Source organism: Sabethes cyaneus, chromosome 3 (assembly GCF_943734655.1).
Source record: "Sabethes cyaneus chromosome 3, idSabCyanKW18_F2, whole genome shotgun sequence".
Classification (NCBI taxonomy): Eukaryota; Metazoa; Arthropoda; class Insecta; order Diptera; family Culicidae; genus Sabethes; species Sabethes cyaneus.
This window is the reverse complement of record NC_071355.1, coordinates 61,870,649-61,885,488: the sequence shown is the minus strand read 5'-3', so window position 1 is coordinate 61,885,488 and position 14,840 is coordinate 61,870,649. Positions and strand designations below refer to the sequence as shown.

The 14,840-nt window shown below is 39.1% G+C and overlaps 1 protein-coding gene across 1 annotated transcript; it reads left to right on the top strand.

The window, feature by feature from the left end:
• The first annotated feature begins 4,483 nt into the window (after positions 1 to 4,483).
• LOC128739640 (GILT-like protein 1) lies at positions 4,484 to 13,061 on the top strand. Its single transcript, XM_053835136.1, has 5 exons — positions 4,484 to 4,540; positions 4,712 to 4,843; positions 12,451 to 12,612; positions 12,770 to 12,910; positions 12,972 to 13,061. The coding sequence occupies exons 1-5, from the start codon at positions 4,484 to 4,486 to the stop codon at positions 13,059 to 13,061; spliced, it is 582 nt and encodes a 193-aa protein (XP_053691111.1).
• Positions 13,062 to 14,840: the final 1,779 nt, after the last annotated feature.

Below are 14,840 nucleotides of genomic sequence, written 5' to 3'. Positions count from 1 at the left end.
CGTTGTTGAAACATTCAACAGTTTCCGCTTTGAAAATTTCGGTGATCGTCAAGGGTAACCCAGCGGGGGTAAAAAACAAATTTGAACATCAGAAAACCTCTCTTGACTAACCTTGGCTGAGGGGTCTCAAACCATCATAAAAAATTCCTGCCTCCAAATCCCCCCACACGCCAAATTTAGTTCCATTTGCTTGATTAGTTCTCTAGTTATGAGGAAATTTGCATTTCATTTGTATGGAAGCCCCCCCTTCTAAAAGGTAAGGGGTCCTGATTCATCATAGAAAAAATTCTTGCCCTCAAAAACACCCACATGTCAAATATGGTTCCATTTGATTGATTAGTTCTCGAGTTATGCAGAAATTTGTATTTCATTTGTATGGGAGTCCCCCCTCTTAGGGGGGAGAGGTCTCTAATCATCATAAGAACCTTCCCCGGCCCCAAAAACCCCTACATGCAAATTTTCACGCCGAACGGTTCAGTAGTTTTCGATTCTATAAGGAACATACGGACAGACAGACAGAAATCCATTTTTATAGGTATAGATAACACTTTTTATACTCCAGAATTAATTTGACACTATAACATAATTTTTGCCGAAAATCGCAATTTTCCGACTCAAGTCTCTTTTTACACGGTTAATTTTTTGATTTTTGATTTCACGCGGTTATTTTATGACGATTTTTGAATTAACACGGTTTTTTACATCATTTTTTGAATTACCGCGATTTATCTACATTTTTTGTATCCCCGTGTAAAAAAAGACTTGAATGTACTGCAGTAATTATAATTGCTTAATAGTTTTAATTAATAAAAATATAATTGTTAATTGTTTAAAATTATGTACATTAAAAAAAATTTATTACTTATTGCAAAGAATTTAAACTGATAATGCACAGAATAAGTGGATGTGACAATAGTTCAAATATGTTTTACCATTTTGGAATTAGAATAATTTATCATCATAAAACTATTTGATATTTATGTAACGGTATATGAATATAGTCGTTACACTCGTAAGGGGCCGTGCACTAATTACGTAAGGCATTATGGGGGGAGGGGGGGTTGCGCGAAATCTTACAAAATCTTATTTGGGGGGGAGGGGGGCTTAATCATTTCTTACGTAAGATTTTCACACACGAAAAAATTATGAAAAAGTCACATTTTTAATAGCAACTTATGTTATTTATTACAAAATTTTTTAAATTGATGAGGTAAGTTGTGAAGTGTCGAAATCTTTCATGCTGCAAGGAAATGCATAGCAACCTGCTGAGTATTTTAGCCTTGTCCACTCTAGGAAACAGCAGTTGGCCTACTTGTTCCAGAGTCTCTGATGTCATCGGTTTATGCTATTATTTATAATTTATAATTTATTCGTATAATTCATAGGACAATTTGGGTCTAAATGAATACTTAAAAGTTACTTAATTGTTAGTATTTACATTGTCAAGTGCACGAATTCGTTAGCGGTAAATGCGTGATGGTTCGTCAAAAATAAAAAGGTCAGCAAAGCAGTTGAATTGTCTGATCATGGAAGCGATGGGAGAGTTGGCAGCATATTGCGTTGAATAGGAGTCTTCCTGTAGAATCATTCTGGGTCGTAAGACTCTTGAAGGTGCGTAGAGTCCGATTTGCGATAGGATGTCCGGTGCATCATATTCGCCAGTTAAAAGCTTGCAGCCAAACAACGATTGCGAAACCTCTCTACGTCGACTTAGCGTGCTTAAACCCAACAGACGACAGCGGTCTTCGTACGGTGTTAAGTTTTGCTGATCCCTCCACGGAAGGTGACGAAGTGCATGTCGAACAAATTTTCGCTGTACGTTTTCCAGTCTGGCGGACCAGATAAACTCGTGCGGGTTCCAAACGATGCTCGCAAATTTCAGCGTTGACCGTACAATAGAGCAATAGAGAGCTTTGAAGCAGATCGGGTCATTGAATTCACCAGCAATCTTAAATATGAACCCAAGACTACGATTGGACTTGTCAACGATGGCAGAAATGTGGGACTTCATGGTGAGTTTCTCGTCAAGTACTACTCCAAGGTCCTTCATTTGTTCTACCCTATTCAATTTTGATCCGGAAATTTCGTAATCGAACTCTATTGCGCTTCTAATGCGATGGAAACTGATGACGCAACATTTCTCCACACTCAGTAACAATTGATTCCTTACGCACCAGTCACTTAACAAGTCCAGAAGCTTCTGCAACATTCTGCAGTCCTCGATTCTTCTGACTTCAAGATAGATTTTCAGATCATCAGCGAAGAAAAGCCTTCCATCTTCATTGAGTAGTAACGCTGCATCATTTATGTAGATACAGAATAGCAATGGTCCCAAATTGCTACCCTGTGGCACACCAGAAGCATTTGTAAACGCGGCAGGCCGGCAGTTGCCAAGTTGTACGAAGAGTTGCCTATCCGTAAGGTAAGTTTCCAACCATCTCCACGATCTTGTGGTACACCCAAGTTTCTCCAACTTGCTTAAAAGAATAGTATGATTAACGGTATCAAAAGCGGCCTTCAAATCAGTATAAACTGTATCCACTTGCGCTTTGGCGCTCATACTATTTATGCAGAACGATGTGAAATTCACCAAATTCGTTTCTACAGATTGCCCGGGATCATTCCAACATATTTCGTTGTAATTTCCTATCTCAATCCCGCAAGGCAGCCGCAATCCCTTATGATATCACGAGAAATATTTTTGTTTAAAAGTAGCTTACACAATTAATGTATAGCTGTACCAATGGAACAAGTGCTTGATAAGCTACTATACAACAAAAGTGTTTCTTGGGATATATAGTTCTTCTGTTCCCAAATATCTTGCCTGCCGTATGTGGCCAGAGTGGGGTCTGTATTTTGCTTCAAAGGAAACCGCGGTCATTACAGATCTGTACATTAGACGCAACGTAGTGCCAATTCCAACATAAGACCATGTCGTGTGTCATCTAGAAAAGGCAAAGCAGTTCTTTGTATACTACTTGACGAAGACACGTTTTCAGACGATTTAGATTGGATCAATGCGAATTAAGTGAACGCTAGTGAGTTTCTGAGCATACACCAACATTTATTGACAACCTCAATGCTGAAATACGTTCTGTTCGTGAGGGGATTAAGGGATTTACAATAGATAATTGATATTATTTGTTTTTTTTATGAATTTGTTTGAACTTTGGTTTTTATGAACTTGTTAGAACTTTGTTGACTTTTTCAATATTCTTTCAATGTCTATCTTTTTAAATAAAACTTGAATTTTGATGTTTCAAAAAATCTTACTAAGAATTTGTACGGGGGGAGGGGGGATTGGCCAAAATCTTACAAAATCTTATATAGGGGGGAGGGGGGGTTCAAAAATGAGGAAAAAGGCCTTACGTAATTATTGCACGGTCCCTAAAGCTACCAGTACACTGTTTGCTGAATCATCCAATATTTGATCTATTTCATCCAATAAAAATGAAAATGAAATGAAAGTTTTGTTGTTAAATTAAAGATTCACATACCATGAATTAGCAATGATTATGTATTCACACATATTGATTAGGTAAGCAGCGATGAGACGTTACGGAAATAATTCCAAATGAATTTTCCGATGAGATAAACTGCGAGAAAACTTGAGTGAAAAGACTGTATCTCGCAACAAAACACAAGCACCGGTTCTACTATCTATACTCTGCGCGGCTTACGAATGTGTAGACCGAGTCTATGCTAGTCAACATACCTGATCGACCTGCCCCGATGGGCTAGAGGTATAGTATACACCGATTCAGTCATGTGTAACACGAAAAGATCCCAATCAACTTCGATTGCGTGTAAGAATGTCCGTTGAAGTTGAGATAATTCATGCTACTCTGTGCTGGCAGAGAAAGGGTTGAAGTTGTCGGTCTGTTATGAAAGCAACACCATGAATTCTTTAAGATCAAGTGAATCAGCTGACACGAATGCTGTTTCAGTTTAAACTTTTGAACCAAAAATACAACTGAAAGAATTTATTTAATTTATGTATTTATAAGCTAAGGTTAATATTCCAACACATTCAAACTCAAATATATATTCAAGTTACAACGAGAAACGATCAGTACTAAACAACACTTCATTTTTACATTCGATGTATACAATCAAAAAAGGCCATGAAGTACTGACTGTAACCCTGACATCACTGAAAACTCAACGCACAGCTTCACCGGAGGAGTACAGTCTCAGTTTAGTAGTAATATCACTCATGCGCAGCTCAGCTGTTCCGGAGCAGGTACTGCCTAAGTTGCAAAGGCCCGAAAGGAAGAAATCAGTTATTGGTTCAGTTTCAACTAATCTATACAACGTGACCATAAAGACCTCGCCAAACCGTGACCATATTACAGTAACAGAGTGACTGCAGAGCTGGTTTGACGTGTTTCTGTAAAACGTAACCTCGAGAGTGAAGTTGTTTTTCGTGGGACCGACGCGCGCGCGCAGTTTCAACAGGTCAACGTGCAAGAACCCGCCAGCAATGCTGCAAGCTAATTCTTTCGTTTTAGTTTTGGCACTCGTGGCTATCAAAGCCGCCGTGCTAAGTGCGGCTCAAGTAAGTGATTTGAACAATGGTTGTATTTATTTGGCTAACGTTAAAAAAAGTACCGACAAACAATGTTGTCAGTTGTATCGAGAATTACGTGAAAAGCTAGTGCTAGGTGATAAGAACCGATTACTTTAAACAGGTCTTTTGACACCTTTCTAGGTGAAGGTGGATGTGTACTATGAACATCTGTGCCCGGACAGTATCCGCTGGATAAGCGATCAACTTGCCCCGAACTATGAAGCCATGCAAAATATTATTGACATCGATTTCATTCCTTTCGGCAAGTCAAGGGTAAGTTTTATCTAATAAAAATTAGAGACTTAACAATAGTTTTTGAAGCTAGCTTGAATACGGCTTGAAGAGAGACAGGGCAAAGCGATTGTTTTTTTCATTGAGCAATTGTAATATTTATGTGAGAACAGCTAGCTAGCCGATACCAGAGAGCTATGCGCCGAAAATGCTTTGAAAGGCTCTGCTGTAATGGAGCTTGATAATTCACGATTATTGGTCGAGAAACTGGTTGATGTTGTTGAAGTTGTTTGATCTGTGTCTGTGGAGCAAGGCGATCATGAAGAAAATGTATGAAAAAAATTGACTTTGAAGCATTAAATAATTTTTATTAGTTAGCACAAAAATATTATAACAACCGAGTTTAAAATTACTGAACATTTTACCTAACTAAAGACGCATTGTTTCATTCTTTAGTAAAGACGCTGTTGACACATTCCAGTGTTACGGGACACAATTTCACTGTTTCACCAATTTTTTGGCAACAATCTTGTAAAATAGTTGTTTAAAGAGTACTTCATTTTTCACTGGGATGCCAAGGATTTGATGAAACAGGAACCGATCTACATTGTAGGGAAAGTGTCCTGTAACGCTGGAATGTGTCTATTGTTTTGGAACCTTTCATTACAATTTTATAATTTTTTCACAAAGACTGCAGCCAAGACTGTAGATCTATTGTGATATCGCCCGGGTGCTTGCAGTAACCTGCTCTGGATAACCTTTTGCTATTACCGCTATTGAGTGAGCGATAAGCTTAAAAGATTTGACGCAGGGCTACGTCTCGTTGGAGGGTGTCTTCCCATAATTTAAATTTTAGACCATCACAAAAACATGAAAGATTTTGAACGCTAATAGCTCTGCAAATTACGATCGGATTTTGTTGGTTTGGATACTAATCGATTCATAATATATGTAGCAATTATGTGGCTCTGAGGCTCTAAAAGCGAAGTCGGTCTATAAACAGCCTTACCCATTCGAGGGTTAAGCAGTCTAAACTTTTTTATCTCTCGTTTGTATATAATTTCGGTAAAGTGAGATAATGAGTATTGATTTTTTTTTTGATAAAAATGAATCGGTTTTCAACACCTGAAAGTACTTTTCTGCAATGGTTATCTTTAGCTGAACGTAAATTCCCAAATAATAACGACTAAATTGCTCAATACTGCTTGAATATAAATGCCGAATAAGAGTCGCGTTTCATTTAAAAAAGGCTGTAACTGCTAAAAATTAGGCAAACATGACAAAGTGCTCACTGATTGTGCTATTATATTAATGATCAAACTTGATTCCTTTTTGAAGTTCAATGACTTCGAGATAGGCACAGGAAAATTATATGATTGGGCTTCCTGTTGCGATTTTAAGTCTCATCTCTTCCATCAAATTCAACGATTGCCTAATACTTTTCAATTGGGTATTTTAGTGGTATATACATTTCCGCATATTCTGACAAGATATGATGCCATTCAATCGCTACATGAAGACTTTTCCGAATTTGACTAATGGAAGTAATGAAAAAACATTTTTTTATATTTGAAAAAAAATTTTGGAATAAGACGATAGCTTACAAGTAAACCACTTTTCTTTTTAGCTCGTCTTAGACAACACAGTGAATAGATACACTATGGTCATCGAACGATACAGGTTTCATATGAGAGCTTTAAAAGCTCGGTTAAAATGAAGAGCTCTATCAGAGAGATAGAAGAGAGGGAGAGAACTTCTGACATCAAGTTAATCAATCGGCTTGGTTGATATCTGTCAAACAGCAAATCATTCCAGTTTTGATTTTTATTAATTTTTTAATCGAATATTGACTTAATTGAAATATAAAAAGAACTGCTAGATTCAGGAAACGACGGGCTATCAAATGAGATAGAAAAATCCACTTTTTTGGGAAAATTAAAATACCCAATTGTGTGCAGTTCCGGACAGTTCGCAGAGTTTAGGACTTGGGTGCGCCTTGCACGTTGTCCCTCATGCCCCATGCCATTAGTTATTGGAAAATGGCTTAGGAGCATTGGTGTTCCCAGACACAAACAGATGCCGGGGCACTGAACTTTCAGAAGCATGTTTTGGTCTAGAAAAATCAAATTATCGTAGGGCTGCAAATGTATTTTTACGCAATTAATTTCCTTATCGCAAGAATACCGGCCAAAAATTCCAGACTTCCGTATTACACTATGAGGATTTTGTTTACATTAAATTTCACCGAACAGACAGGACACGTGCCCCAGCCAAGGCACCAAAGTGGACTTGAGATTGAGACTAGATTTGGAATTAAACCGGGAATTAGATCTGGATTTGAACTTGTACTCAGAATTGAAACTGGACTGGAAACTGTACTTGAATTTTGACTCGAAATTGGTTTGAAATTGAGCATGAAGTTGAACTTAAACTTGGACCGATTAGGACTTGAAACCTGCCCTTAAATTACATTGGAAATTGAGCTTCGAATTGAACACAAAATTGAAGTGGAATTTGGGCTTCAAATTCGAATTGAAATCATACCTGAAAAAAAAAATACTTGAAATGGGATTTTAAAACATAGTTTAAATTGTTCTTAAAATCGTAGCTGAAAAATGAACTATTGTTTATTTGAGCGTCTTATTAGAATACTTTAAACGATAAAAAAGTTAAAAAAGAAAACAAAAATTATTGATACCCGAATAAAAACGTACAGCGAAAAAAAAATCGGAACAAAATAAGGCTTAAGTTTGAATTGAACTTAAATTTTTACTTCAGTTCAAATTGCACTAGAGATTGGATTTCAAATTGAATTTCAAATTGAACTCAAAATTGGACTTGAGGTTATATGTCAAATTGGTGTTGAAATTATAGAGATAAAATAGGAATTGGAAATGGGACATAATATTGGACTTAAACTTACTTAATTAACCTAACATCTTACGACAAGACCTGCGCAGTATAATTTCTCCATCTATTTCGGTCCATTCTTGTGCACGCCAGACCTCGCTCCACTTGGTCTTGCATCTCGCTCGCTGTGCTCCTCTTCGTCTTGTTACACCGCTCTTTTGCATTCCGCCAAAGATGGTTCTTAGCACCCGTCGTTCGAAAACTCCGAGTGCTCGTAGGTCCTCTTCTAGCAGTGTCCACGTTTCGTGCCCGTAGAGGACAACCGGTCTAACCTGCGCTTTGTACAGTGTGTACCTTGTACGGGGGCTCAGATTATTGGACCGCAATTGTTTGTGGAGTCCGTAATAGGCCCGACTTCCACTGATAATACGCATTTTAATCTCACGGCTGGTATTGTTGTCCTCTGTTGCCAGTGAGCCAAGGTATACGAACTCGTCGACTACCTCGAACTCATCCCCATCGATTGCCACGGTACTGCCAAGCGGGCCTTGTCGCACTCGGTCCCCCTCGCCAGCATATACTTCGTTTTTGACGTATTTATCTTCAATCCAATCTTCTCTGCATCGCGTTTTAGTCTGGTATACTGATCTTCCACCGCCTCAAATGTTCTGCCGACATCATCCACGTCGTCAGCAAAGCAGATAATTTGACTGAAGTTATAGAAAATCGTGCTCCGCGTTTCGATCGCCGTTCGTCTTATAACACTTTCAAGCGCAATGTTGAATGGCAGGCAGGAAATTCCATCTCCTTGTCGAAGTCCCCTGCGAGATTCGAATGGGTCCGACAATCCACCCGAGATTCTCACACAGCACTGGATCCCATCCATCGTAGTCATGATAAGTCTAGTAAACTTACCCGGAAAGCCGTTTTCGTCTAAAGTTTTCCATAGCTCTTGTCGGTTTACGCTATCATATGCGGCTTTGAAATCGATGAACAGGTGATGCGTGGGGACTCGGAATTCGCGGCACTTCTGGAGGATCTGCCGCAGGGTGAAGATTTGGTACGTTGTAGACCAACCCTCCATGAAGCCGGCCTGGTAACTTCCCACCAATCTATTAGCTATTGGCGATAGTCGATGGAAGATTACTTGGGAAAGCATTTTGTAGGCGGCATTCAGGATAGTGATCGCTCGGTAGTTCTCACAATCCAGCTTATCACCTTTCTTGTAGATAGGCCGTTCCGTATCATAAATATTGACAATCAGTTGATGCAGACAGCCGGCCAACTTGTCCGGGCCCATTTTATTAAGTTCCGCTCCAATGCCATCATTTCCCACTGCTTTTTTGTTCTTCAGCCGCTGGATGGCTTTTTTAACTTCCCTTATCGATGGGGGTGGCACATCTTCGCTGCTCACTACACCAATGTGATCACTTCCTCCGCTATCATGGTCTTCCGCCTGCACACCATTCAGGTGTTCATCGTAGTGTTGCTACTACCTTTTGATCACCGCACGGTCGTCAGTCAAGATACCTCCATCTTCATCTCTGCACATTTTGGCCCGCGGCACAAACCCCTTGCGAGATTCGTTGAATCTTTGATAGAACTTCCATGTGTCGTGCAGCTGCTTGAGTTCTTCGCACTCCTTCTCCTCTTGGTGGCGCTTCTTCTCCTTGAAGAGTCGGGTTTGCTGTCTTCGCTTCTGTTTATATCGTTCCACATTCTGATGGGTGGCTCTACGCAGCATTTGTACCCGCGCTGCGTTCTTCTCAGCCAATATCTGCTGGCATTCCTCGTCATACCATTCATTACGTCGATTCGGTGCCACACGGCCTTGGACGTTCTCCACTACGCTGTTAATGGCAGTTTTTCTCATTCAGATAGATTATCGAAACATCGGAATTACTGGCAATTCTTTAGAAGGAAATGCGCTCGTGTTTCATTTTATTCATCTGCTATCAGTTTTCGTGTATTTCAATTCGACAATTGATAATTTCGACAGTTTTGTCAGGACGGACAGCTCATCATTGATATGTTGAACTCGTGTTAAACAAATGAAATAAATCAATTTTACGTATTCCACGACATATAGTGACAAAACGTGACTTGCAGCCTGGCATATCGTGGCATATTTGGTAAATTCTATTTTCTATTACGTCTGTTCGTATACCAATCCATGCGCGTGTCGAGATAAACGAAGGTAAATCGTTATCACGCACAATGGGTCGCATTTTGATTTGAAATTTTACGTCTCTTTTGAAATTAATCTAATTTTATCTCAGTGTCCAATGGAAATTGAATGGTTTATTCGCAATGACAGTGTTGGTGATATTGTTCAGGGTTTTGGATGAGAAAAAACGGAAGGAAGTATTTTAGCTTTTGTTATCTCGCACACGTTGAAAGTTCGAAACGAAATTGATTAAGTTTCGTTTACTGCCATCAACGCCAATGTTTTGAAAATGGTATGAGGCTATGACCAATCAGGTGTTTTTTTTTGTCTTGAGTCGCAGTGTCGCAGTGGTGTTTTAACCCAATGTCCATCTGGGTACAAAAACAAAGGTGAGAGAGGGAGGGGGAGTATTACTAGCTACACTTAACAAGTAGTCGTTGTGACTCCTACCTTTTGTCCAACGATGGAAGGTGCATGGTTCGAACCAAGCTATAATATGGAATTATAACCAGATTCGAACCCACAACACCCGCCAAGGCATGTGGCTCGCTGGTACTAATGTACCACTGAACCATATAGGTGCTGGACAAAAGGAGACTGCACAACACAACCCCGTTATTAAGCGAGTGACGCATCTTCAAACTCCAGTGGGTTGAGTTATAGACACAAATTGTGCCTCTTCCTCCATCTATGCACCTTCCCGCATTGGACAAAAGGTAGGAGTCACAACCAGTGTTGCGAAGCCCACCCTCGTGTGGTCTAATTTTCTCACGCGCGTATTCATTCTAACGAACACGCCGGCATAAGCATACCTTTAAAACTCCCGCTTTTATTTCTTCATGCAGTGCAACGAGTTTTTGCGAGTATGTGTTTAGCTAACAGCTACAATCGTCGCTCGTCGTTTGTCGTTGCGGCCCGATCTGCTGATACCGATTACTTGCGACGGCTCGTACTCCCGCCCGTGAGTAAAATCGAGGGCGAAGATGAAAAAGAAGAAGATAAAGTAATGCAAAATTTGTATCCCAGTGCGCCACCAGCCTCAGGGGCAGCTGATTCCCCACGAGTTTTTTTGACTCGTGAATAAGCTATGCAGGAAAACGATGTGAGGATGTGCGTGCGCGAGTGTGTGGGTAGCAGAATGTCTGCACACAGTACCAGCGGCTGTTTCTTTTACGCCTGCGTGTGTGGCGCAAGCGTTGAATGCTATGTTTCTCATACCCTTTCGCGTGTGAGTAGGCATGGTTGACTCCTCGATTGATTCCCAAAATTGGTCATAACGACTACGTGTTAAGCGTAGCTACTAATACCCCCCCCCCCCCCTTTGTCACCTTTCGGCTCTTTCACTTTCACTGTAAAATTTTCATTACTGTCTTCTACCTTCCCTTCGTCAATTGTAACAGAACTACCATTTCAAAAAATATAAATTGTATATGCCTGAGCTCATTTCAAGGTCAAGACAAAAAAACACGTGGTCGGTCTATCCCATAGGAACGGAGCCTTAAACCCGAAGATCCGCGTTGAGAATCGCGGCTAACACGCTAACTGACGTACAACGTCACGTACAGTGCCTTGTAAGTCACAAGTGCCTGTACTGTTTCGTCGTCTCGTGAGTAAAAACGAGTTAGTCACAGTAATACTGTGACAGTATTGAAAAACATTCGTAGTCGCGAATAGCTGCTTGTGTTTAGATAACGCGCAATGATGTTCCATGAAACATCTGCGTTTCATTAGTTGCACATAGGCTCCACCTCTTGCGCTTTTTCAGTCATATAACAGTTCAATAAAGGTGACGGATGCAAATTCCTACCATATTTGAATGTTTCAATTATAGTTGCGTAACCCTTCATGCAACAAATGGTGCTGCTTGAGTAACATGTTCAAAATATGAATTATCAAAATATGAATGACGAAATGATTCAAAACATACTAAGAAACTCTTTTATAGTAGTAGTATTCATACTTTTATTTATAAATTTCTAAATCTTTGTGAATTTTTGTGAAGAACATTTCTATTATCATCTTTTTGAGTGAATATTCAGGAACTCCTGTTTTTCATCATTATTTTATTAGTTCTATAACATTTCCCCGAAAACCAATATCCGAACCCAATTTCTTTAGTTATATATCGTAGAAGACCTTTCTTTAATATATTGACTAGGTATTGAGTTTGTAGATATACTACTTGCAACTTGCCCGAAAATCAGGAACGATGAGAATGAAATTTTAGAAAACTGAATTCAATAATTGATAAAGGAACGTTCTCATTAAGAAGACTTTTGGGAGCAATAATTTTTTGCTTTCAAACAATAATTATATATGTAATACTAAGTCTTAAGTTTATACTCAAACTGCCAAATTTAAAATAAGTAATACCATTTCTGGTAGTTAATGGATCCAGATATTACTTAAAAATTTAAATTGCAGCTTGCAAATTAAACAGCTCATGAATAACCAGAACGAATTACTTAATGAGTGCTAATGACCCGCAGCTGTTTTCTAAAACTCTTATCGGGTGCCAATTTTTACCGCTAGCGATAAGAAATACTCTGCAAATAATCATATAGTATACCTATAGCCAAACAAAGAATAGGTAATTAAGAATAAGCGGCTGATTTTTTACTGATACTTCTAGAGCATCAACAATGGCGAGTCCTTTGAGTGCCAGCATGGTCCGCTGGAATGCGAGGGAAATCGGATCCAATCCTGCGTCCTGAACTACCTTCCAGAGCAGGATAGACAGGTTTCGTACGTGGCTTGCCAGATGCACTTCAATGCAGATCCGCGTGGTTATGAGGTAAGAAAAGCGAGCTATTGGTTGTTAACCAGCTACTGTAGTAGCTGAATTATATAAAAGTCCACAAAATTAAACTCGCTGATAAAAGTTTTCCGATGGGGTTTTGGGTGGCGTCATCAAGATGCACTAACTGCGTTTAATTTTTTTCATTTTACAGTGCGCCTTCAGATCCGGTGTAAATCTAAATGCAGCGCAGGCTTGCGTGGATGGTGATCTTGGTAGACAACTACAGCTGGAAGCTGAACGTCGTACCCAGCTGATTTCACCGAGTTTTGTGCCAACTATTGTGTTCAATGGGGTAAGGCAAATCTAGGTTTTGAAAAGATGTGTCGTATTAATTAAAACCAAACTTTTTTCAGCAATTTGACCAATCACTACAAAACCGCGCATTGAGTGATTTTCTAGGAGTAATCTGCGAGCTAAGCAATAATGCTATTGCTTCTTGTTAGCTCAGCGCAATTGAACTATCAGGAAAAATAAAGACGTGGCAGTATACTGCCTTAATCGAAGTATTTTTTAAATGAAATTGCCAACTGAACTACTATTTAAAATTGATTTTAAGCTTAGGTACAACTAACAAAGAAATATGCCGAAAATCCTTTTTGCAGTGATCTGCAGGGCCATTCACGTTTGATCTATTCTATTTGATCAGTGCATTACACAGTGTTGTGTTATTGTAATGAAAGTAGATGTGTTATTGTAACATCACATCTAAAGTTAAAATTTAGTATTGAACAAGAAAATGTGGTGCGTTTGTCAGACAAATTCCAGTAACTAAATTATCGCTTTGTAGCTTTGATTTCTTATACTATTTTGCCGCCAAAAAAATAATACTTTCAAGTACAGGCACAGAGAACAGATCAATGGGCTCGAAGAAAGTGTTCGATTTTTTCTCTGTAAAATCCTACGATTCACGGTGCACATTTTGCAAGTATTTTTAATTGATCAAATTAGGGTATGTTGCTACATTGTCGTAATTGCCTATTCCCGTCCTATCCAACACAAATTATTAAAAATATCAGCATTTTTATGACACACAATGCAAAACAAGTTTAGTTTGTTGTCTATCATACGCGATCAATAAAATATGTGATTTTTAGTTCGGACGATGAAAAATGTTGATGGATGGATTTTAAAACGGCACGACGAATTTTAGAAATCAAGTCAGTTGCGTAATTTCAATAATATGCTTTAATAGTCGCTTTTCAGTGATTTTAAAGTTCACGGATCGGAAGGTAAGTGTGTTTTACTCAAATCAGCACAAGAACTTTTGAAGTATTCATTAAATCCATCCAACAAATGATGAAAATTAGAATGGCTTTACTTATTACGACGGGAATTAGAAAAAAAACCCTGCTCAAAAGTATTCTACTACAGACCGATGAGCTTAAATCCTCGTTTTGGTTATTCGTTTCTTAGTTTTCAAAGAGCTATGACCTTCTGAACGTATTGAATAACGTTAAAACCGGTGAAATATTTTCAAAAACACGTATGGTTGTCTCTTATCGATATTTAACAGATGAAGAATGAAGAAATATCATAAACTAGCTGGTTGCACGATCTTATTCAGGGATCCTTTGACTCTCAGCCCCATAATGCAAGAAACAAAACCCTTTTTCTTCATATGAATGTGTCTACTCTCTTTGCCAGTTACTCTCTTGTGTCCTCCAGCCTCTTGTTAATCTGTCAGTCTGTCTGTCCTCATCCGTTTATCTGCAACTTTGATGAAAAATAGTACAGGCTTTTCGGAGTTATGGCCTCCCCTCCTCTGTTAGTCCCCCTCCCCCAACTTTGGTTAGCCCCCATCTGATTCCCTTATGTCAAGGAACATGTGTGCCAAGTTTGATAAAGAACGGTCTAGGGGATTTGGAATTGTGGCGTCTGCCCTTCTGTTAGAGACCCTTCCCTTTTGTCAACTCCCCAGTGCTGATTTCCTTATGTTAAGTGTGGTATCATGATATTTATACCATACAAGCTGACCCGACAAACTTCGTATTACCACAAAATAAACTGTGTTGTACATAAATCGTGAATCTCGGATGACCTTTGTCACAATCTTGAGTTTTGCAAGTTTCTGGGGAGTTCATGGGTGTTTTAATATACAAATTTTCCTCACAGTAAGGTAAACCCTCCCTTGCTTAGCCTGATAAAATAAAGCCGATAGCATTTAAACACAGAGATTTAAATATTCGCCATCATTACAAACCATTTCACCGAATACCATCTGG

Excerpts from the sequence above, each read along its gene's own strand:
- LOC128739640 (XM_053835136.1), top strand. The coding sequence starts at position 4,484 with ATGCTGCAAGCTAATTCTTTCGTTTTAGTTTTGGCACTCGTGGCTATC. Across the intron at positions 12,613-12,769 it reads CAGATCCGCGTGGTTATGAG|TGCGCCTTCAGATCCGGTGT; the intron begins GTAAGAAAAGCG and ends TTCATTTTACAG. Across the intron at positions 12,911-12,971 it reads CAACTATTGTGTTCAATGGG|CAATTTGACCAATCACTACA; the intron begins GTAAGGCAAATC and ends AACTTTTTTCAG.